Source organism: Arachis ipaensis, chromosome B6, assembly GCF_059453495.1.
Source record: "Arachis ipaensis isolate K30076 ecotype BB chromosome B6, ASM5945349v1, whole genome shotgun sequence".
Taxonomy (NCBI): domain Eukaryota; kingdom Viridiplantae; phylum Streptophyta; class Magnoliopsida; order Fabales; family Fabaceae; genus Arachis; species Arachis ipaensis.
In genome coordinates, this window is record NC_142441.1 from 151,415,428 (window position 1) to 151,438,195 (window position 22,768).

The following is a 22,768-nucleotide window of genomic DNA, read 5'->3' on the forward strand; positions in this document are numbered from 1 at the left end:
GATATTTTAAAGTTTGTATTAGACTATAATTATGTTTTAATGTGTTTATTTATATTTTATTTATTATTTTAGTATAAAATAATTTTTTTTGATTAAATTAGATCGAACCACTTAAATCAATGAACCAGTAACTAAATCGGTCATCTCGATGACCGGTTCGATTTTCTGAACTTTGAAAAAAATCAACCCATCCTGTATCCAAGAGGGTGATTTGGTCATTTGGCAGCCTTATCTATCTTCTTGCTGAAACGAAAACTGCAGAAAACAAAGCAAAGCATGAAAACATGAAGTCCCTCACAGTCACAGCCAGTGTTTTGAACCCCACAAATCAAACACCGGCCAACAAACTCCACTTCTTCCACTCTCACTCTCTCTCATTCTCACTCTTCTTCCCACACACGTCATCAAACTTGAAATGCCACCATCAAACGCCAATCATCACAGCATGCTCTTCTTCTTCTTCTCCGATCGAAATCGACATGGTGAAGAACAACCAAGGAATCTACACCCCTAAGCACCCCAAAGTAGTCGTCCTCTGGGACCTCGACAACAAGCCCCCACGAGGACCCCCATACGACGCCGCACGCTCCCTCACGCGCCTCGCAACTCACCTCGGCAACGTCGTCGACATCTCCGCCTACGCCAATCGCCACACATTCATCCACCTCCCGCAGTGGGTCCTACAGGATCGCCGGCAGAGAAAGCACCTCGACGTGCTGGAACGGAAGGGCCTGGTGGTGCCGTCAGAGCCCTACAGGTGTTCCGTCTGCGGGAGAAAATGTCGCACCAATCTGGATCTGAAGAAGCATTTCAGGCAGTTGCATGAACGAGAGAGGCAGAAGAAGCTTAATCGGATGAAATCCTTGAAAGGGAAGAAACGGCAGCGTTTTAAAGAGAGGTTTATTCAGGGGAATGAAAAGTATAATGAGGCTGCTAGGTCTCTCATCAGGCCCAAGGTTTCTTTCTTTTCTTTTTCTGTTAATCATCCTTGTTTTTATTTTGCTTGCTAAATGTTAGTGCCATGTAATGCTGTTCATTTTTATGCATTGTTCTAGAATCATAACCAATTTGCTAGATTAGTCAGATTTCTGACAATAATAATAATAGGGTTCGGGTGTTACAAAGATGAAAAAAGAGACTACTTAGTTGATGATAATCGTATTATCAATGGGGTGATATTTCATCTGCACCAGCAACTATCTTGTATGTTAAGCTGAAATGTCATTCCATTTATGGTATGAGCATAATCCGTTTGAGCACTCTATGAAAACCTAATAGTTTCACAAATTATGTTGGATACACACCATTATACATCAACTTATCGAAACAAAGTAAAGCGCAGAGTTTTACATGAAATTTCTGCATTTACTCGACTTAAAATTGGTTTGAAATATACATAAGGTTGGTGTTTACACGCCTCACTGTAGTTATGATGAACAATTTGTTTCTGTTCCATTATGCAAACTTTTTCAGTCACATATTGTCATCGCTTTCTATATAGTATATTAGTATTTTATATTTTGTTTCTTGTAACACAAGATTGGTTATGGGCTAGCTTCAGAGCTGAGGAGGGCTGGGGTATATGTGAAGACTGTGGAGGATAAGCCTCAGGCTGCAGATTGGGCATTGAAGAGGCAGATGCAGCACTCAATGACCAGGGGGATTGATTGGCTGGTTTTGGTTTCAGATGATTCGGATTTCGCAGAGATGTTGAGGAGAGCAAGAGAGAGGGAATTGGGGACAGTGGTCGTTGGGGATTGGGATAGGGCACTGGGGAGGCACGCCGATTTGTGGTTTCCTTGGATTGATGTTGAGAATGGGAATGTCTCGGAGAAGGATCTGGTGATCGAGAACAGCAGGAGTAGGGCTCGAAGGGACGGTTTTGTCGTGGAAGAAGAAGATGATGATGGGTTTTTTTCATTGTCGAGATTTGACAGTGGTGGTGGTCATGGGAGTAGTGATTTGGATGAGCTTGTAGATGAACTTGCAGCAGCGAGGACTGATTTTACTGCGGCAATTTCAGAGGAGGATGAAGACGATTATCTGTTGGGGAGTAGTGAGGATGAATACATAGAAGATTATGATGAAGACAGTGATCAAGAAGATGATGGGTTCTATTGACATGGCAGCTATGAACCAATGATTGATTCTTTTCTATGAGCAATTCTTATTATAGCGTCTTGGAATCTCTGTATATATTCTTGTGGAAAGCTAAAATGTGGACCAAAAAGGAAACAATTGTCACTTTTTTGGACCTTACGGTACCAAAAAGTGGTGGGAATGATCTTATCTTTGGAGGATTGAAATGAAGTACCAGTATTTTTTTAAACAGGGATATGTTGGTTTCAGAGTCAAATTTTTTTATTGGAGGAGGAATGGGAATAACCAATTGAATGGAGGATAATGTTATGTGGCAACTTGAACTCATGGCATCTATAGCTGATGGAGTATGGTTCCTCCTGCTATAAAAATGAGGTCTTTGTTTTAACGATGCTGCCTGCAATTCTTTTTTCTTCAGCATTCTGCTATAGGTAGTGCTGGTTCAAGATTCAAGCTTTTGAATGGTATATATTTACTGTGAAGCATTTCAAATTATTTTTTTCTTATTAATAAGACTCTATTTATTTCCCAAGTATATTATAACCATATTTAACAGAGAAATTGAAGGTTTTTGTGTCATATATTACATGCTTTAGTAGTTCTATGTGATTATATTATGTTGTTTGCATTGCGGGTTCTGACTGTAAAGTTGTGTGGGGGACAAAACTGAAATGCATGATTTTCAACTTATCCTAGACCACAATCAAAATCAAAATTTGAGTTATAGCCAAGTATCTTCTTATCTTACACCAAAAATATTATTATTCATGAGGTTCCGGATTAGTATTTGGTTTACAAGCTAATGAAGCTATTGTGGGGTTCACTTTTGATGTTTACACTCAGAAATAGGTACAGATATCATTTATCTTTTTCTAGCTAGATCAATGAATTTCTGTCAATAATATTAAACACGTCTAATGAAAAAGAAGACAACAAATGGCAACACATAGGACCAAGAGTTTGACCTTGTGAACAAGCACTTTTCATTCTTGTGAACAAATATGAGTGCTTGTGAAGGGATTTTAAAGTTTTTCACCTTCATTATGTGGTATGGTTCAAGGGTTTCCCTAAATTGGAACACAGGTAGGGCTGGCAATGGGTAGGGTAGGGTAAGGACCAAACCCTAATCCTACCCGCGGGTTGAAAATTTTATTAAAACTCTACTCTACTTTACCTGCATCCTAAAATTCTAAACCCTACCTTACCCTATTCTACCCACAGAAATATCAAATTTTTTCAAAGTAAATATAAAATTCAATCATTTCAAATTTTATACATATTAATAACATAAAAAATAAAAAACTAATGCTCTAAATTATTAAATTAACTAACTAGTTCTAATGGTTGTTCATTTATTGTAAGTTATTATATAAAAGAGGTTGTGGGTTCAACTCTCACTTCCTTCACTATATACCTAATTTTTATAAAGTATGTATTACATATAAGGTGCGGGTAGAGTAGGGTAGGGTACACTCTAAACCCGTACCCTACCCTACCCGCAGACATACCCGAACTGTACTCTACCCTATGGATACCCGCGGGTAGGATATGAATTGTCAACCCTAAACATAGGATATGATATTGGAATTAAGTCAAATTAATCTAGTTTTTAGTAGTAGAATTTCTTTTTTGTGTATTTTTAGCAGAGATAGCTTTTATTGACAAACAGGTGGAAAAATTTTCATTTTTAAAGAAACAAAAAAGGGTTTTGGTAGTGGCTAAGGATTGAAAAATTAGGTATGAATAGACTTTCTATCATATGTGTGTACATAGAAATAACGAGGCATATTCCATAAGGATGTTATTGCAAATATTTCCACAATCAAACTGATATTTTAATTCTTTTAAGGACTAATGTGAGGTTTATTTCATCAAATAATATGACCAATCACCACATTACATGAAACATGATAACAAAGAGAATACAAGAGAGCTCCCAAATAAGTTAATGAGTTATAGTTCAAATGGCATAGTCTCCCCATATGGTCATATTCAATTAAGAGGTTGCAGGTTCGAATCTCCTATTTATGGTAAAAAAAAAGAGAGCTCCCAAATAATAATGAAGAAGAGAGGAAGGGAAAGAATATTTGATCAACATACAAATAGTAATACCTCACTACAAATTAAAATAAGCCAATAAGCTTGGTAAGACTAACATGTAAATAATACAAAATTAAGGATATAATGAGTATTAGAGAAAGATAAACTGAACCAAGAGTAATGGGATTTGCTCATTTGTCTTTTAGCCGCTGCAAAGCATATGAAGTTGAAACTTTAAAGCTCTGAGTCATTTGTCCCACTCTTTGAGGTGTCTTTGTTAAAATAAAATAATTTGATGCTTATCTTTATGAAGTATGAACGATTCATGAAGCTTTGCAAGCTTTTGTACACAGCCGTTTAACATGTACTTTTATCTATTTCACAAATTTAATTTAAACTAATTGAAATCTTTAATTACTTATAATGTTAATTAGTTTATAAATATAAAACAACACTCAAAGTCGTGGTTATATAATTACAAAAAACATTTCTCTTATCTTAGTATTATCAAGAAACTAGTCTAAAAAAATGCATCACAATAATCTTGAGCTATATGTGTTCAAAATTTTGATAAAATAGACTTTTTAAGAAAAGTATAGGTAGACAATGAATTTAATGACTAATAAGTGACATATATGGTAAGTTGGTAACTTTTTTTTTTCTATTTGTGATTTTTGTGATTTTCGTTGAGGTGTAGTGTATTTTTATTTTATTGGATCAATTTTAAAGTCTGTTATTCACATTATTTACGAAAGTCATTGTCTATCTATAAAAAGTGTTAAATAACTAAGATTAGTAAAGAATATTTTTTGAAGGCTAAAAAAAAAAAAAAGTATATATTCAACTGGAGAGAAAGCTAGGTCTGCCGACTGAACTTCTTTTCCATGTTGGAAAAATCATCACTAATTTCTTCTTTAGTCTCAAATTGCAAGCTGAATGAAATTTCGCCTAACTTATTATTTAAGATAATTGAGATACAATCACTTTTGTCATTTTCTTGTGTACGGTTCTACAAAATATAGAAATTATTTTCTTAACTTTTTCTTAAAGCAAACATAATTTAATTTTATTATTATTCTTTTTATTATTATTATTAACAAACATCCAAATATAATGCAACAGAAACTGAATTAACTGGTCGTTTTGATAGTCACCAAAAAAAAAAAAACTGGTCGTTTTGATAATTGGAAGAAAAGAAGAAAATGATATCTACCGTTGAAAATGAAGCTTTGGTGAATGCCTTTAAATTTCATATCATGCTGATGATGATGACAACCCAACATCCGACAAATGTAATTACTAATTAATCAACCAATTAATTAATTAACTTACTAACTAGAAATTAATTAATTTATTAATTATTATACTTACATTTGTAAGACTCCATTTATTTTTTGAATAATATTAAAGAGACAAAAAAAACAGTCAAAATTTACTTTATTTAATATTTATTAATTATAGTATTTAGTATTCATTAATTGTCATAATAATTAATTAATACTAAATAAGATAAATTATGACTATTTTTTATTAATTTTTTTTGTTACCAAACTTTTCGGTTGTTTCTTTACAAACACTCCTATTTTAAAATAATTGTGTAAAGTTAAAAAACAGTGAAAGAATTTTGTTAATGCGTAGGTGTACGGATAGATAAAAATTATTAATTATACTTGCTTAATAACTATCACAATTAAGTTGTTATCGAGAGAAATTAAAACAAACAATATATTTTGAGTTAAACAATATAGAAGTCAATATTACTCAATTAAGAATTTATGATAAAGTTATTGGTGACTTGGGTTTAAAAAAACATGCGAGAATCTTTCCAAACCCTTGAGATGCTACTATTATTGAGGCTCGCCTTTCACCTTTAAAAAAAAACACCTTGTGCCATTATATATTTTAAAATATTAATAAACGTATATATATAGAGAGAACAGTGAAATCTCAGGACAATTGACTTCACGTAAAATTGATAATTGAAGAAAATCGTTAGATGATTTGAATAAATTTGAATTTTTACCGTATAAAACAAATTAAAAAAAAAAAATAATGCGAAAGAATTAGTAGTAATTGATTGATTAATGGAGGCCACTTTACAAAAAAGTCTAAGCACATCAAAATCAGTGTCAATGCAAGTGGATAATGATGAGCATTTCTTTATTAATAATTCGAAGTTAACCAATGAACTATATTGACAAATTTGTTATAAAACAAAACGTTATTTTTGTATGGAATTCTCTACACATCATAATACAGCCTTCATCAAAATATACTTAATGGTGAACCGGTTTTTGAACCAGACCGAATCTTGAATACTACGAATAATTACAAATATGAAAGATATAAATGCTGATAAATATATTCATATAAGAATAAAACGACAAAGAAAAGTATATGATACCAATATATTATCTGCCAACTTATTACCAACAATAATTAATTATTATATTTTAAATACATATATAAAGAGACACATCTACAAAATATATTTATAAAGACACTTTTATTAAACACAACCATAAAAAAGATATTTTTATTAGACACATCCACGAAGACACTTCTATAAAACACAGTTATAAATAAGAGTTGACAGAAATTGGCAGATATGTTGTTGGTAACGTAGTGAAAGATAATTTTTGTATGTCAAAAATATTCTAACAGATCAATTATATAACTAATATTTGAGTATTTTTGACACACAAAAATTATCTTTCATAATTATAATTATTATTTTATTCTTATATAGATATATTTATCAATATCTATATTTTTTATAAGTACAAATCATCATTTATTCTGAATACTACATATAATGAAACGAATAGTGATGAAGTTTAGAAGCAAGAAAAGAAAAAAGCTAAGAAGGACGCCCTCAAACTCAAGTATGTATTCTCCATTACACGTGTATGTGTTACTTCCATTATTGCGTGGACGCAAAGTTATATATTCTATTCTACTTGCATCCTTATATTCATGATTCCAAATGCATCTCTTCGTGTATATATTCATCTATCTATATCTATATATTACCACCGACTTCACTCTTCTCTTTGATTGCATCCACCTGTCCCCTTGTTTTCCACCAACCAAAAATTCATTAACATCATCATCATCATCATCATTGCATGACCAAACTCCAATATATATATATATGAGTATATATATAAACGTTATTACCGCAATTGCTAATTAAATTACTTATGTTTTAAGCCATCATGTATAAACTCAACCCCCTATTCTATCTCCTGGACCTTATAATATATATAGCGTAACATATCAATAACATGAGAAATAACATTAATATTATTTTCTGACACAAAACCTAATTAGATGCGTCACTAATTGGTATTTTTTAATTAATTAATTAATTAAAGTGGCGTAAGTAATATTAATATATATATGGTGATTATATATATATATATAGTAGCGTTTGTTTTGAGCTACTGAGACAGAGACTGAGAGACTGAGATTCAGTATTGTATTTGTTAGTTCAGAGACTGGTACTAAAATTTCTGTCTCTGTCTCTAAAATTTCAGTATTTTAGTACCTCCAAAAAGTAGGGACACAGAAAACTGAAATTTTTAGAGATGGAGACCGAAACTTTAATAACATTTTATACCTAAAATACTTTCATTTCAATTAATTAATTCCAATTTTACCCTTTGTGCAAATTAAATTAGAATTTCATTCTTGTTTCAATTCCTGTCTCCCATTTTGTACCAAACAGAATACTGAGATTTATTTCAATTCCTGTCTCTTAGTCTCTGTCTCTCATTCTTAGTCTTTCCGTTTCTATCTCTCTACCAAAGGCTACCATATATATATATATATATTAATATGATTATTTTTTGAATATCAATATATATGGTGATTCAATCAAAACCACCCAGATATAAAGGTTATTTGTCATATATATATATATATATATATACATGATAAAAAGAAAAAAAAAACAACTATGAACCCTAAATTAAATAAGACTCAAGCTTTGTTCTTCTTTCTACTGTATGTTCATAGAAACCACATATTTGCCATAATATACCATACAAAAAATACTAGGAAAACACAAAAGCAGGGTGTGCTTTCATTTATTTAATGTTATTATTAGAATGTATTTTAATTTGTTCATATATATATATACTTATGTATGTATACATATATGTAGATATAGTTGAGATGGTTACTTGTGATGTTTTGTGTCGGCCACCATTGAATTTAATTTATCTCGAAGGAATTAAAATCAACGTGGCAACCCCCACAACACGACACGTTGAAAACTCATTTTCTCTCTCCTTTCCCTACAAACTACTTATCATTCTATATAAATACAATAATGATAATATTTTCCATCCATCTTCATAGATATAAAAAAAATATAGTATCACCGGGAGAAACCATTGTTGTTGTTCTAGGTCTAAATAGAATAATCTTCCCTTCAAGTTTTGATACCCCTATAAATATCCACATAACCCACATGCTTGTTACTTTGTTAGATAGGGTTTGATGTTATATATAGTACGTAGCCATAGATTTCTAAACATGGAAGATAGGAATTATTTTTGTTCTACTAACTCATCAGTGATAAGTCGGAATAGAAATAATAGAAGTAGAAGTGATAACAGAAGTCCTGGTAAGACGAAATCAAAAGTTCAAAAAGAAAAATCAAACAAACCCTATAGAGGGATAAGGATGAGGAAGTGGGGAAAATGGGTGGCGGAGATTCGAGAACCTCACAAGAGGTCAAGAATATGGTTAGGCTCGTACATTACACCGGTAGCGGCCGCGCGAGCATACGACACGGCCGTGTTCTACCTCCGAGGCCCCTCGGCCCGGCTCAACTTTCCGGAGTTGTTGTTTCAAGATGAAGGAAACAAGGATGGTGGTTGTTTGGAACCAGAATGCGACATGTCAGCAGATTCCATACGCAAAAGAGCAACACAAGTTGGAGCAAGAGTGGATGCTCTCCAAACAGCACTTAATCATGCATCTTCCAACAATAATATTAATAATTGTTCATCAACTTCCTCTCTCCTTCAGAAACCTGATTTAAATGAGTTTCCTAAACCTGATGATGAAGGAGATTCTCTTGCTTTCTAGTATTTTATTGTATGGTTGGAAATATCTATCAATATTATATATATTCATATATATATAATGAATTTGTGTCTATATATTAACCCTTTTTACTTTTTTTTTTTTGTCTTCAAGCTTTTTCTCCCTTTTTAGAAAGATAAAAACTCAGGTGTAGTCGACTTTACGTGAAGTTAATGCCTGAGAGCCGTTAGATGATTTGACTGATTTAACTAAATTTTCATCTAACGGCTCTTAAATATCAACTTAACGGCTCTTAAATATCAACTTCACGTGAAGTCGACTTCACTTGAGTTTTTACCATCTAGAAAATATACGTGTATCATTCATAGTAAAAATTGGGGTATGTATATCAATAGGTTTTGTTTTTGATAATGTTATTGAGCACACAAATTATTGTTTAAGGCTTCTACTATATATTAGCAAATGCTAGCTAGTATAAGTTTCCCTGTGCTACGATTCACATTATCATGCATACAAAAATATTCGTATCTTTTTGGAATATATAAAAAATTTAATTTTAATACTTTTATCATATAAATCTTTTATATAATTATTTAATTTAATATATATATATATATATATATATATATATATATATTAAATAGTAAGTTTAATAATATATTGATGTATCCTTAATCTGTAGATACTTTAGGAAACATACAAAAAGGTTATCTGTTAACAAAATTTTATTCAGTAATAATATATAAAAATTAAATTAAAAAAATATTTAAAATTTATTAAAATTTATTATTTTTTGTTATTATTTATTAGTTTTGATCATTGTTTTTAGTTATTAATTTAATTTTTTTAATTTAATAATTTAATAATATATTTTTAGTTTATATTTTTTAATATTAATAATTAATTATTAGTTAAAAATAATAAATTTTATAAGTTTTTTAGTATTTTTTATTAGATTCCATCTGTATAAATGTAAGTTATTATTGGTTTGGTAAGTGTAAAATAGCAAGTTGGCCACTAAATGTTGATGGGTCGGTGGGTTAAATTTTATCCTAGAAATTAGTTCATGAAACTGAACTGCATGTTGTTGTAGTATTGGAGATATCTCTTTGTACTTTTCATGTAAAAGCAAAGAAGAAATTTTCGTTCGGCTCCCTTTGATAATTTTGTCACTTAATTAAGGCGGCTTGCTTTTGTCTTTGTTGTTTTCTCTTTTTAATTAATTAGTTTTGATTATTTCTAAAATTGATTTTGCAACCACAATTCGTCGGTGTGAAAAGAGTCAAAAGGGAATGAAGATGAGACAACAAAAGTGGCCAAACAAAGCCAACATTTTTAGAAGAGAAATATTAGAGGATTTGGTTTTAGTTGATAGGGAGTTATTAATATTTAAAAGTATAAATTAAAAATATATTATTAAATTATTAAATTAAAAAAATTAAATTGATAATTAAAAATAATAAATTTATACCAAATATAGGAGTTAAGAATTTAAAAATAAATTTTCACATAATCAAAATTTGAAGAGATGCAACATGAAGTATAAGTTTAAGAATGAAAAGAAATCAAAATTCAAAGGAATACAGCATGAAGTACAGATTTAAAAAAGATAGGAGTTTTGTATTATTAATAATTGTAACATTTTTTATTGAGGTTAATGTTTATTTTGAAGGGGAGGAGAAGAAAGAGTCGGGTGTTTAGGCGAGGTCGTCAAAAAAGAGCCAGTGGTCGACGGATAGGGAGAAAGTGGCAGCGGTGGTGAGTGGGGTGACAGAATCGCAATCGAAAAGGTAATTGCCGATAAAAGAAAAGGGATGAGAAAGGAAAAGAGTGGATAAAGAAAAGAGGAGGAAGAAAAAGAAAAGAGTAGTGCAGTGAATGAAGAATATGATTAAGAAAGTGAAGAAAAAAGTCAATAACTGTTTTGTCTCCTCGCATACGTAGACGTCGCACATACACGTGTATATTTAACAACCACATGTGCAAGATAAAGCGTTAACTCAGCATTTTTCGTTAGTGAATCATGCCGAAAATTGTTTTGAAAATTATTTTGGCCAACGAAAAAAAGACTACGAAGATCAATATGTATATTAATTTTTTTCAAAGACAACAATATCTGTTTTTAAAATTCTCGAAAATAGATTTGGTTAATTACTCTATGTTTTACACACACAAAACACTGCAAAATACTACAAATGAACCAAGCATGTATGGGTTTTTTTTTTTTGTTTGTCTTACACAACATAGACCAACTCACACACCCACCTCTACTATTATTCTATTAGCATGGTTCTATATTCTTTCATGAGAATTTGAACCCGGTGTAGCTCCAAGTGAGACAAACAAAGTTGCTATCTGATCAAGGCCTCGGCGACCAAGCATGCATGTTTTATGTATAGTTATGAAAATCGAATCGGATTGGCCGGTTTGATCGAAAAACCAGTAAACCAAATCTTAAACTTGCTCAATTTACTCTTTAAACCGTCCAAGAAAAAAAACCTGCGTGAATTGATAAGAATCGGAGCAAATTGGTCAAAATCAACTAGAACTAGTACAAACTAGTCTAATTAAACTGGTCTGTTTGTAAAATTTTTCAAAATCTCTCCACCAAGTTTCAAACCAAGAGCCTTTGAGGTATCCACTTGCCACTTAACCTTTATGGTTCTTAACATTATAGGTGACAAATATTAATTATATAGCATACATTCAATTATATAATTTTATAAATATATAATTTAATTTAATTTTGTATTTTTTATTTTTAAATTAATTATATTTTAATTATTTACCATTATTAATATAAATATAAATTTCATTAAAAATTTATTAATCTTCTTGATCTATTTCAATACTAGTATTGTGATTAAAGTTATTTGTTTTGATGTTAGTATTAAAATCGACTGATATTATAGTTAGATGATAAGTTTTGTGAATTAATTGTTATTTTTATTGTGTCAAATTAATATATTATTGTAGTATTACTGATAAATTTTATAATTTTTTTATATTAGTTATTTTTAGAATTTGAGACTTGATTCTTCATAAAATATTAGTGAAGATATGTATTTTAAATTTTAATTTTAAGTTTTTAACTATTTTTTATTTTTTATTTACGTGAGATCGGCTTTACCATTTTAACGTTAAACTAATAAACTAATAAATCAGTAATCTGATTGGTTCGATTACCGGTTTAATTCTGACAATTATAGTTTTATATGTGGTTTTCTCCGAACCTTTTTGTATGGTTTTCTTATAATTTGTAATACTGGGCTTCACAATGCTGTTTTTGGTATTTAAGCTTTTCATAAACAAAATGGAGAAAACAAATGGGCTTCACAGGAAAACATCCAATAGAATGTTTGATATTTTTTTAGTAACTCATTCGACCATAATACCCAAACACAAAAAACTCATTCGACCAAAACTATTACAATTTTTGGTGAAAAATTTTTTAAAAAATGGCAAATATAAGGAAATTCGAACAAAGTAAATATGAATCTACCAATGGTGAAGCAAGCAAATTAACACAATCTTCTAATGGTGGTTTGCAAACAAAAGAAAAATATTTAAAAAATAATAATAATAATGCATAGCTTTTGCTCCGAAAACTATATATTTTACAAAAATATTTGGAATATATTAAATTAGTTACAAAAATTAATCAATATGTAAATACATATATACTTTCATTCATTTTTAATATGTATTTTATATATCAATAAATATTTAAACGCTGACTTGTTTTAATTGCTAATTTTGTTTATACCTAATATGGTTGATATTTTTATGGATGGATTTATAAAATTTGTGATTTTTAAGGGTACGGTACATGGGATAAAATAAATTATACACTTTTACGTTTAGAGTTTCTGCTGAGTCGGTCTTAGAGAAAATCGAAGAAAAAAAATACTTGTAGAGTTGAATTTTGAATTTTTACACCACAAATCTTTAGGCGTTTTATCGGTTCGGTTTGATTTGATTTTGGACCAAAAATTAATCGAATCGATCTATTCAGTTTTCATAGAATACCAATTAATTGGTTTATTGTCTGTGCAACAACCGAATCAAATCGAATCGAACCAAAAGCGGTTTGGTTCGGTTGATTTTTTCAGTTTTTAAATTCTAACTAATAGAAAATTAATCTCAGTAAAATGATGTTCAAAACAATCAATAAACTGAAATAACATTACATTACATCCAAATTCAACACAATTTCAACTCATTCCAACAACTAAACATAATAAAACATTGCATTACTAAGCCACTTCATTGGTTCGGTTCGGTTCGATTTCTGCCAAACCAACTAAAAACCGAACCGAACCAATCGATTTAATTCGGAAAAAAACCCAAAAAATCAATTTTTATGGTTTTGTATTCAGTTGTTGTAAATTTCGACTCGGTTTTACAGTTAATTTCGGTTCGGTTCGGTAACTTACACCCCTACAAACCTTTTCTTTTCCATTCTTCTAAAATCTTAATTTGTTTGGAAATTCTATATAATTGCATTTTTTTTGTGTTTGAGTCAAAGTAAAATGATTTTATAAGGGTAATTTCAAAACTTTCTTAAATGTTTAACAAAATGCTTCTGCCATTATTGATTTAGACGGTGTTAGGCTGTTAGCTTTGGGGGCATACTTGACAATACTTTATAAACATTATATATAAAATTGGGACAAATAAATTAGAAATAAAGTTTAAATTAAAGTCAGAAAATGATATATCAATTATTATACCGCTAATATACTTCTTTACATAAAAGCTTTTTCATTGTTTGCATACATTTTACGTAGGTTTTTTTTGGTTAAATACTTTGTTCGTTTCTAAGGTCTTGAGTAAAAATTAAATTTGTCTTCGACATTTTTTTATTATTAAAATTATCCTTAACGTTATAAAATGTTATAAAATTATTCTTTTTTTAATTTTAGACTAAAATACCCTTTATTATCGTCTTTTCTCTTTACCTTCCTCACTCTAGTGTCAGCCTCCTCCCTACTCCACTTTCTCCACCCAAATCTTCAACAACAACAATACCAATTTTTTTTTTTTAATTAAAAAAAAAATCAAACCAAGCCAATACATAATCAACAATAACAATATATCCAGATTCAAAAATCCATCACAACAACACCAACAATTTTTTTTTAATTTCAAAAAAATAAAATAAAACTAACACAAAATACTCAACAACAATATATTCAGATTCAAAAATCCAACAACAACAACATCACATTCAAATTCAAGAAAGAAAATTGAAAACTCCATACTTCAAACTCAAGAAAGAAAAAGCAGAAAAGAGATAAGAGAGAAAAAAGAGAAAAGAGGGGTGGTGTTGCTGTCGTCCATCACCGTCGCGGTTGAAGAAAAGAGGAGGAAGAAGCGACAACACGGAAAGCTACTGCCGTCGCCATCGCAGCTATGGCTGAGGAGAGGACAGATCTAGCGAGAGAGAAGAGTAGAACCCCTCACCATCAGAAGCTCGACGACGATAGAGCAGCTCTTCGTCGTCACTCTTCTCTCTCTCTCTCTCTCTCTCTCTCTCTCTCTCTCTCTCTCTCTCTCTCTCTCTCTCTCTCTCTCTCTCTCTCGTTCTCGTCACAACACAACAGCGACAGTGGCGGTTGCATTCCTTCCTGCCGTCACCTGCCTCTTCTTCCTTTCCTTTTCTTTCTTCTTTCTCTCTGTTTTTCTCTTCTTTTATTCTGTGTCTTTTGTTTTCTTTTTTGTTTTTTCTGATTTAGGTGAAAGGGGTGGGGGGTAAGGGGTGGGTGGGGTGGTTTTTCTTTTTTAATATTTTTTATTTTTATTTGAGGGTAAAATTATCCGAAAAATGTTGTTTATGGACAAAAGGATGATTTTATAACGTTTTGTAACGTTAAGGATGATTTTAATAACAAAAAAAAAGTCGGGGACGAATTTGATTTTCACCCCAGACTTTAGGGATGAAAAAAGTACATAACCCTATTTTTTATTTTTTATTTATCTTATGCTAATTTTTTGTATTTAACAAGGATTTAATTTTAGATTTTTTTATAAAATTTTTTATATTATCATAAAATTATTTTTTAAAAAAATTTAAATTAATAAAAGATAGTGTATCAATTGTTATATTATAATAAAAATGTTCAAAAATATTTGGAAAAAAAATTGACAATTTTTATCTACCCGTTAAGTTTAAAATTTTGCATGTGCAATAAAAAAGGCATAATCTTAAAAATCAAATCGAACCGACCAGTTCAACCGGGTTAACTGAGAATTGATCACTTAATGGATTTAGTTGAGATATAAAATCATCCTGTAAAAAATCGGTCAAAAAACTGATCGAACCGACGATTAACCGATGAACCATCAGAACCGACCATATTTTTTCATGGTTTCCGGTTTGGTGCATCACTCAAAACGACGCCGTTTGTAATTGTTTAAAACAAGAAATTCAGAAGGAAGAACCTAAGCACCCCCTTTCTTTCACTCTCTGAAATGGTGAAACCTAACCCTAAGCTTAGCTAGCCACCATCACCATCCCTCATCGCGAACTCTTCTTCTCCGGTAGAGGGTGCTGTCACTGCCAGCAGGGACAAATCGCACTCTTCTCATCACATCGTCGAACTCTTCTCAGTTCTCATCGCTCCTCTTCTCATTACCATCGCATGAAGGACGTGTTGACCCGGTGGCGTTGCCGTCGCTAAGGTTGCTAAATCGATCGTCGTCTCTTTGAGCTCTGTGTGTGTCTGTCCAAGACCAACATTCCTCTTCGAACTGTCTGTTGCTCTCTGTCCGAACTCACTTCTCCGTTTGTACTTTTTATTTGATTTTCTGCTTTCTGATTCTGAGTTTGCTAATTTCTGCTTAGTTATTGAATTTCTGAGTTTGTAAGCCTCCATCCTACACTGCTTCTTCAGTTTTATTTTTGGGAGTTAATGCGGTTTTTTTGGATTTAATTATGTTGATTGTTGATTATTATTTTTCTGGATTAATTATTGTTTTCTGAGTTAATTTTGTTCATTGTTCATTGTTGTTAACAGAAATGGATTATTGTTATTTTGTTTTGACTTCTGGTTAATTATTGTTGATTATTGAATTTTCTAAAATGTTGTTGCTGATTATGAGAAATGAATGATGTTGTTGCTAATTTTTTGATGGTCTTGTTTAATTCTGAGTTATTGAGTTAGGTTTAATTGTGAGTTGTTGAGTTAATAATAATAATTTTGTTAATATTTACTTAGTGAATTACTAATTTTTTGAAATGTTGTTGCTGATTATGGAAAATAAATGATATTATTGCTGATTTTCTGATGGCCTGGTCTTGTTTAATTATAAGTTGTTGAGTTAGATTTAATTATGAGTTGTAGGGTTTAATTTTGAGTTGCTGATTTAATAATAATGATTTTATTAATGTTTGCTTATTTTGAGTTGCTGATTTTTTAGAATGTTGCTTATTATGGAAAACGAATGATGTTGCTGATTTTCTGATGGTTAAATTTTTTTGGCTGCTGATTTTTTTATGGATATTTTTTTTGGCTGTATGTTGAACATTATTGTAGAACCTATACACAATTACTCAAGAGGGGGGGTGAATTGAGTATTGCAACAACAATGAATCTTTTTGCGAAAGTTAAAGACAATATACAAAAGTGTTATTGTACTAGTATTTTTCCAAGAGCTTAACTCAATTGCTAAGCATTTATAAGGAGCTTTTACTTTCCAATAGACACCAACTCAAATAAATTGATCAAGCTTTTCACCAATCGGACTTAAGCTATTCCTTAAGTACTTACGAAACTACTTTTCGATCACAATTTATTTGCTCAAAGGTAAAAGACAATAATATTGAAGAGATGAGTTTGGAGAGATGCAAACGCTATTTAGAGTGGTTCGGCACAATCCTTGTCCTACGTCCACTTTCTTTCTCAATCGCTATTGAGAAGTTCCACTATTGCCAAGCTTCAAGGTGCTCGCGCAAAACCTTTTACAATCCGAGTCCTTAGTTTCTAACACCTCACGGTATATGATCACCACTCGTATACTAACCCACTCCACTTAGAGATACCTTCTCTAAGATTTGCCTTGAGTACTTAGTATACTTCTTTGGTATCCTCACCGACTATAGTGTTTATAACTCTTGACTCAACCTTGGAGATCACACTCCAATTTACAAAGTGTACAAGAAAACAATTCTCAAAGAATTGTTGAGACGAAATGAGTACTCTCTAGAAGAGTGTATGATTACAAGTTTAGCACTATTGAACCAATTGATATTGCTCTCTCAAATTGTGTATTATAACACCTTAAAAAATGTGTAGAATGAAAGACTATGAACAAGATAGTTTGCAAATACTCACGTATATGAAATAAGGCTTCAATCCATCTATTTATAGACTCCCCAAACCTTAGAAACGTTGGGGAGTTAATGGGATGGAGCCTTTTTGTCAAAACTAGCCGTTTTTTATGTTTTTGAATCATTTGCATCAATGCATAACACTTTGCATCGATGCAAATGTGTCTTTGAAGCTGAAATTTGAATTTTCAGCTAGGTTGCATCGATGCAAACATCTTTGCATCGATGCAACAAGTCGTCGCATGCTTTGCATCGATGCAAGATGAGTGTGCATCGATGCAAACCTTAAAGAATGGCTTAAAATCACTTCAAAATACTTAGGATTGATCTTAAACTTGTTGGAGTCAATTCTTATGCTTTTGTACCTTTGAAAACAAGTTTTTAAACCATTTGGCTAGCATCGAATTGCAAGATGTGCATCAAAACATTTTGTGAGTGTGTGTTGAGAGATTTAGCAATTGGTTCTTAACAAGAAGTTACCTAAGTCCTAAGACACTATACTTGTCTTCAAATGTTGTGGACTTGAGTTTCTTGTTGTTGTTGTGTTGCTTTCAACTCTTCATTCCTCAACGTTGAATGTTGGTTGATCTTTCAACATGCTTGTTCATTCAAGTTGTTTGTTGGTTTGTCTTTCATGTCGTTTGTTGGTTTGTCATTCATCAAAACCTACGAATACAAACTTCGCATACAAGCAACATGATTTACAATTTCCCCCTTTTTGATAATGACAAACCAATTTTGAGGATATGCATTTATAAATGATTTTGAAAGCAACAATAATGCACTTTGTTTTATAGAAAGCTTTGGAGAAGACTTCACAAAAAAATTTTTGCAGGAGTTCCCCCTAAATATGTGCATTTGTTCCCTTAAAGGGCGTTTATCAAAGAAAACGATTTAGATATCAAAAGTTTTTGCTTAGCGGAAATCTTTTTGAAATCATTGTTTCGCAAACTTATTTCTTCTTTTCAAATCCTCAAACTTCTTCTTTTTCAAAAGTTCAAAACTTCAAATATCCTCAAACTTTTCTTCCCCCTTTTGACATTATCAAAAAGAAAGGAGTTTGAAATGTGTCATAGAAGCATGCATAAAACAATGAAATTTTTTTTTTTTTAAGTTCAATATCTCTATTAATCTCAAGGATGAGATATTCCCCCTTTCAAAAAGAATTTGATTTCCTCTTTTTATATATAACAAGCATGCATAATTCCCCCTAAAGAAGTGAAATATATCAAGGCATGCACATTAACTTAAAATAGGGGTACCAAGCCTATTTTGAGTTATTCACCAAATAAGCATACAAGCATTAATCATTAAATAAAATGATGAAGGAAATATCAAAGTATTTAAACCATAATAGAAATCCTTAGCTTACTAGGAGTTAGTTTAACAGTTCATATAATCAAATAAACATAAAGCAATAAAAAGTGACTTGATGAAGAGGAGACAATCAATCTTGGTCTTCATCATCATCAGTATCCTCTTCATACGGTAGGTGGATGCCGAAATGCTCATATAAGTCATCAATACGACGATCCAAGCGACCCGAGCGATGATCTACACGAGACACACGACGATTAAGTGCTTCAAGTTGCCTACCATGCTCTACTTCAATCCTTTGGATGTTTTGGTTGATGGATTGTAATTCTCTCATTACATAACCAAGGAGGGTGGTTCTTGAGCTTGAGGTGCTTGTGGAGGAGCTTGCTCTTGAGGACCTTGTTCATCAACATTTCTTCTTCCCATTTTGTTGAGAATATGAGTGTTGATACAAGATTGAGGTGGTACTTCCTTGGCAATCTCATTTGATATATTAATACCAACATAATCAAAGACTTTAGACCATAGGCAAAGGAATCCTAATCCACCATTCCTATCCTTCATCTTGAGCCTAATCATATGTTGTACTATAAAGTATGGCCAATTAATCTTAATCCCATTCATCATAGCCCACATGACAATCAAATCTTCATCATTTACATTCGCATTCCCGGATATTCTAGGTTGCAATACATAGGTGACTAGATATAACAAAGTTCTATGTTCCGCACTCATTGAATTGCAACTAATTTTGGAATGAGCTCCTTGTACAAGATTGAACAAATGCATGGCATTGTCCTTTGAATAACCCCATTCATCAATTGGGGTTTTACCACCTTGAAACAAGTCACCTTGATTTGGCAACTCCCAAATGGTGGCTAACTCATCACCATCTAGCCTATAATCCTTTCTTCCTATCTTGAAGAATAATGTGAAATTTGATTCATCTTCCTCATCAATCTCAATCATGAGTGTACTATAGGCTATGGCAACTAAATCCGGATAATATTTACTCTTAATTTGAACAAAATCCATGAGGCCTTGATGAACTAGAATAGCCTTAAGAGTATCAAAGTTATGAATGACAAGAAGGGTCGGATCCAAATACCTCGGAGGAATTTCCTTTCTTCCGTCGAGCCTTGCCTCATAGAATTGAAGATCTTCATTAGAGGCAAAGTACCTTGCCAAAGGATGATCATTTGGAGGTGGAACCACACTTGAAGAGCCTTTTGACTTCTTGATGGTTCTCTTGATTCTAGGCATTGTGGATGATTTTGTTTTATGGGTTTTGTAGAGGAGAATGTGGGGACTTCAAATATGTAATTTGTTTGTAGTGGGTATCAAAGTTTTGTGAGTTGTATGAAGCTATATGTGAGCTTGTTTTGGAGGTTATGGAGGTTTGAATGTGGGGATATGAGTTGTGAGGTTGAAGATGATGAAAAAGTGGGATTTTGTTGCTCAAAAATGCCAAATTCACGTGTTTTTGTGCAATTTGGTCGTGTTTGCATCGATGCAAAGCTTGGTTGCATCGATGCAACATGCATCATTTTGCCCAAAATCACCAAATTTTCATCCTTTGGTGGTTCTTTCTTCAATCCTTTGAGTTCCATCATGTATATACTCACTTAAACCATTATAAAGTTCAATTTGTTGATCCTCCATTGTTTATAATCTTCAAATTCTTCAATCTACCTCAAGATTAATCACTCATTCATCAACTCATAAACCTACAAAACAATGGCTAATTGGATATCTCCAATGCTTAAGTTAGTAAGAGATACAAAAATAGCAATATAAATACAATGAATTCAAACAAATCATATTAGATTAGAATCCAAGATACCAAGTTCATTTCGGATGTTAAAAAAAACTTTCTTTACATAAAGGTTTAGTGAAGATGTCCGCTAGTTGTTTACTAGTTTCGACAAATTCAGTAACCACATCACCTTTTTCAACATGGTCTCTTATGAAGTGATGTCTAATCTCAATATGCTTGGTTCTTGAATGTTGAACCGGATTCTTGGTTAAATTTATTGCACTAGTATTATCACATTTGATAGGAATGTGATCAAGCATGAGTCCATAGTCCACAAGTTGTTGTTTCATCCATAAAATTTGGGCGCAACAACTACCGGCGGCTACATACTCGGCTTCGGCGGTAGATAAGGCTACACTTACTTGTTTCTTACTATGCCATGAAACAAGAGAGTTTCCTAGCAAGTGACAAGTGCCGCTAGTGCTTTTCCTATCCAATTTGCAACCGGCAAAATCGGAATCGGAATAACCAATCAAATCACAAGTGGATCCTTTCGGATACCACAATCCAACATTTAATGTTCCTATGAGATACTTCATAATCCTTTTCACCGCACTTAAGTGAGATTCCTTAGGATTAGCTTGGTATCTCGCACACATGCATACACTAAACATGATATCTGGCCTACTTGCCGTTAGATAAAGTAATGATCCTATCATGCCTCTATACTTCTTTACATCTATGTTTTTACCTTGTTCATCTTTGTCAAGGTAGCAAGTAGTGCTCATTGGTGTGTCCATTGCCTTAGCATTGTCCATTCCAAATCTTTTGAGCAATTCCTTGCAATATTTGGTTTGGCTAACGAAAGTTCCTTCTTTTCCTTGTTTGATTTGAAGACCAAGGAAGAAGTTGAGTTCGCCCATCATGGACATTTCAAATTCACTTTGCATGAGGTTTGAGAAAAACTTGCAAAGTGATTCGTTAGTTGAACCAAATATTATGTCATCGACGTAAACTTGTACCAAAAGGATATTTTTGTTTTCAATCATGATAAATAAAGTTGTATCAACCTTCCCTCTTCTAAAACCCTATTAAAAACTTGCTCAAACGTTCATACCAAGCTCTTGGAGCTTGTTTAAGACCATAAAGAGCTTTCTTGAGTTTAAAAACATGATTAGGATTTTCATAATCCTCAAAACCGGGAGGTTGTTCAACATATACTTCTTCTTGAATGAAACCATTAAGAAAGGCACTCTTAACATCCATTTGATAAAGTTTGAAGTTATAAGAGGATGCAAAAGCAAGTAACATCCTAATAGCTTCTAATCTAGCTACGGGAGCATAAGTTTCGCCATAATCAATGCCTTCCTCTTGATTATAACTTTTAGCTACCAATCTAGCTTTGTTTCTAACAATTGTACCATTTTCATCGAGTTTATTTCTAAAAACCCATTTTGTTCCTACAATTGTTTGATTACTTGGTTTAGGCACCAATTCCCAAACGTCATTTCGTTTGAATTGGTTAAGCTCCTCTTGCATTGCCATAGCCCAATGTTCATCATCAATTGCGGACTCAATGGTAGATGGTTCAATTTGAGAAACAAAAGCACTATATGCAAATAAATTTCTAAAAGTGGATCGAGTTGTTACCCCTTTCGAAACATCACCAATGACGTTGTCTAGAGGATGATCCTTTGAAGTACGCCAGTCCTTTGGAAGTGCATTTATTTGTGCTTGTGATGGTTCAATTTCTTCAACTTGAACACTATCCTTTGTTGAGCTTGTAGAGGCTTCATTTAAATCTTTTTCTTTGTCTTCACCATTCAAATTTAGTGAATCAAAGTTTTCTACATTTTCATCAAAATCTTTTCTAGCACAAAAACGGTTAGTTTCATCAAAAGCGACATGAATACTTTCTTCCATAGTCATGATGCGTTTATTATATACTCTAAAAGCTTTGCTAGTTAAAGAGTAGCCTAAGAAGATTCCTTCATCAGCCTTAGCATCAAATTTGCCTAAGTTATCTTTTCCATTATTTAGAATAAAGCATTTACAGCCAAAGACGTAAAGGTGGGAAATATTTGGCTTTCTTCCTTTGTACAATTCGTACGGTGTTTTCTTAAGAATAGGTCGAATGATAATCCTATTCATAACATAACACGCGG

At 32.0% G+C, this 22,768-nt stretch overlaps 2 protein-coding genes across 2 annotated transcripts; both read left to right on the forward strand.

Annotated features, from left to right (window-relative positions):
• The first annotated feature begins 209 nt into the window (after positions 1-209).
• Positions 210-2,667, forward strand: LOC107605650 (uncharacterized). Its single transcript, XM_016307599.3, has 2 exons — positions 210-956; positions 1,540-2,667. The coding sequence occupies exons 1-2, from the start codon at positions 285-287 to the stop codon at positions 2,119-2,121; spliced, it is 1,254 nt and encodes a 417-aa protein (XP_016163085.1). The 5' UTR covers positions 210-284; the 3' UTR covers positions 2,122-2,667.
• A 5,825-nt stretch (positions 2,668-8,492) lies between these two features.
• LOC107648576 (ethylene-responsive transcription factor ERF011) lies at positions 8,493-9,310 on the forward strand. The gene has a single exon (XM_016352388.3). It carries the CDS (start codon positions 8,647-8,649, stop codon positions 9,238-9,240), a length of 594 nt encoding a protein of 197 aa, XP_016207874.1. The 5' UTR covers positions 8,493-8,646; the 3' UTR covers positions 9,241-9,310.
• The last annotated feature ends 13,458 nt before the right edge of the window (positions 9,311-22,768 follow it).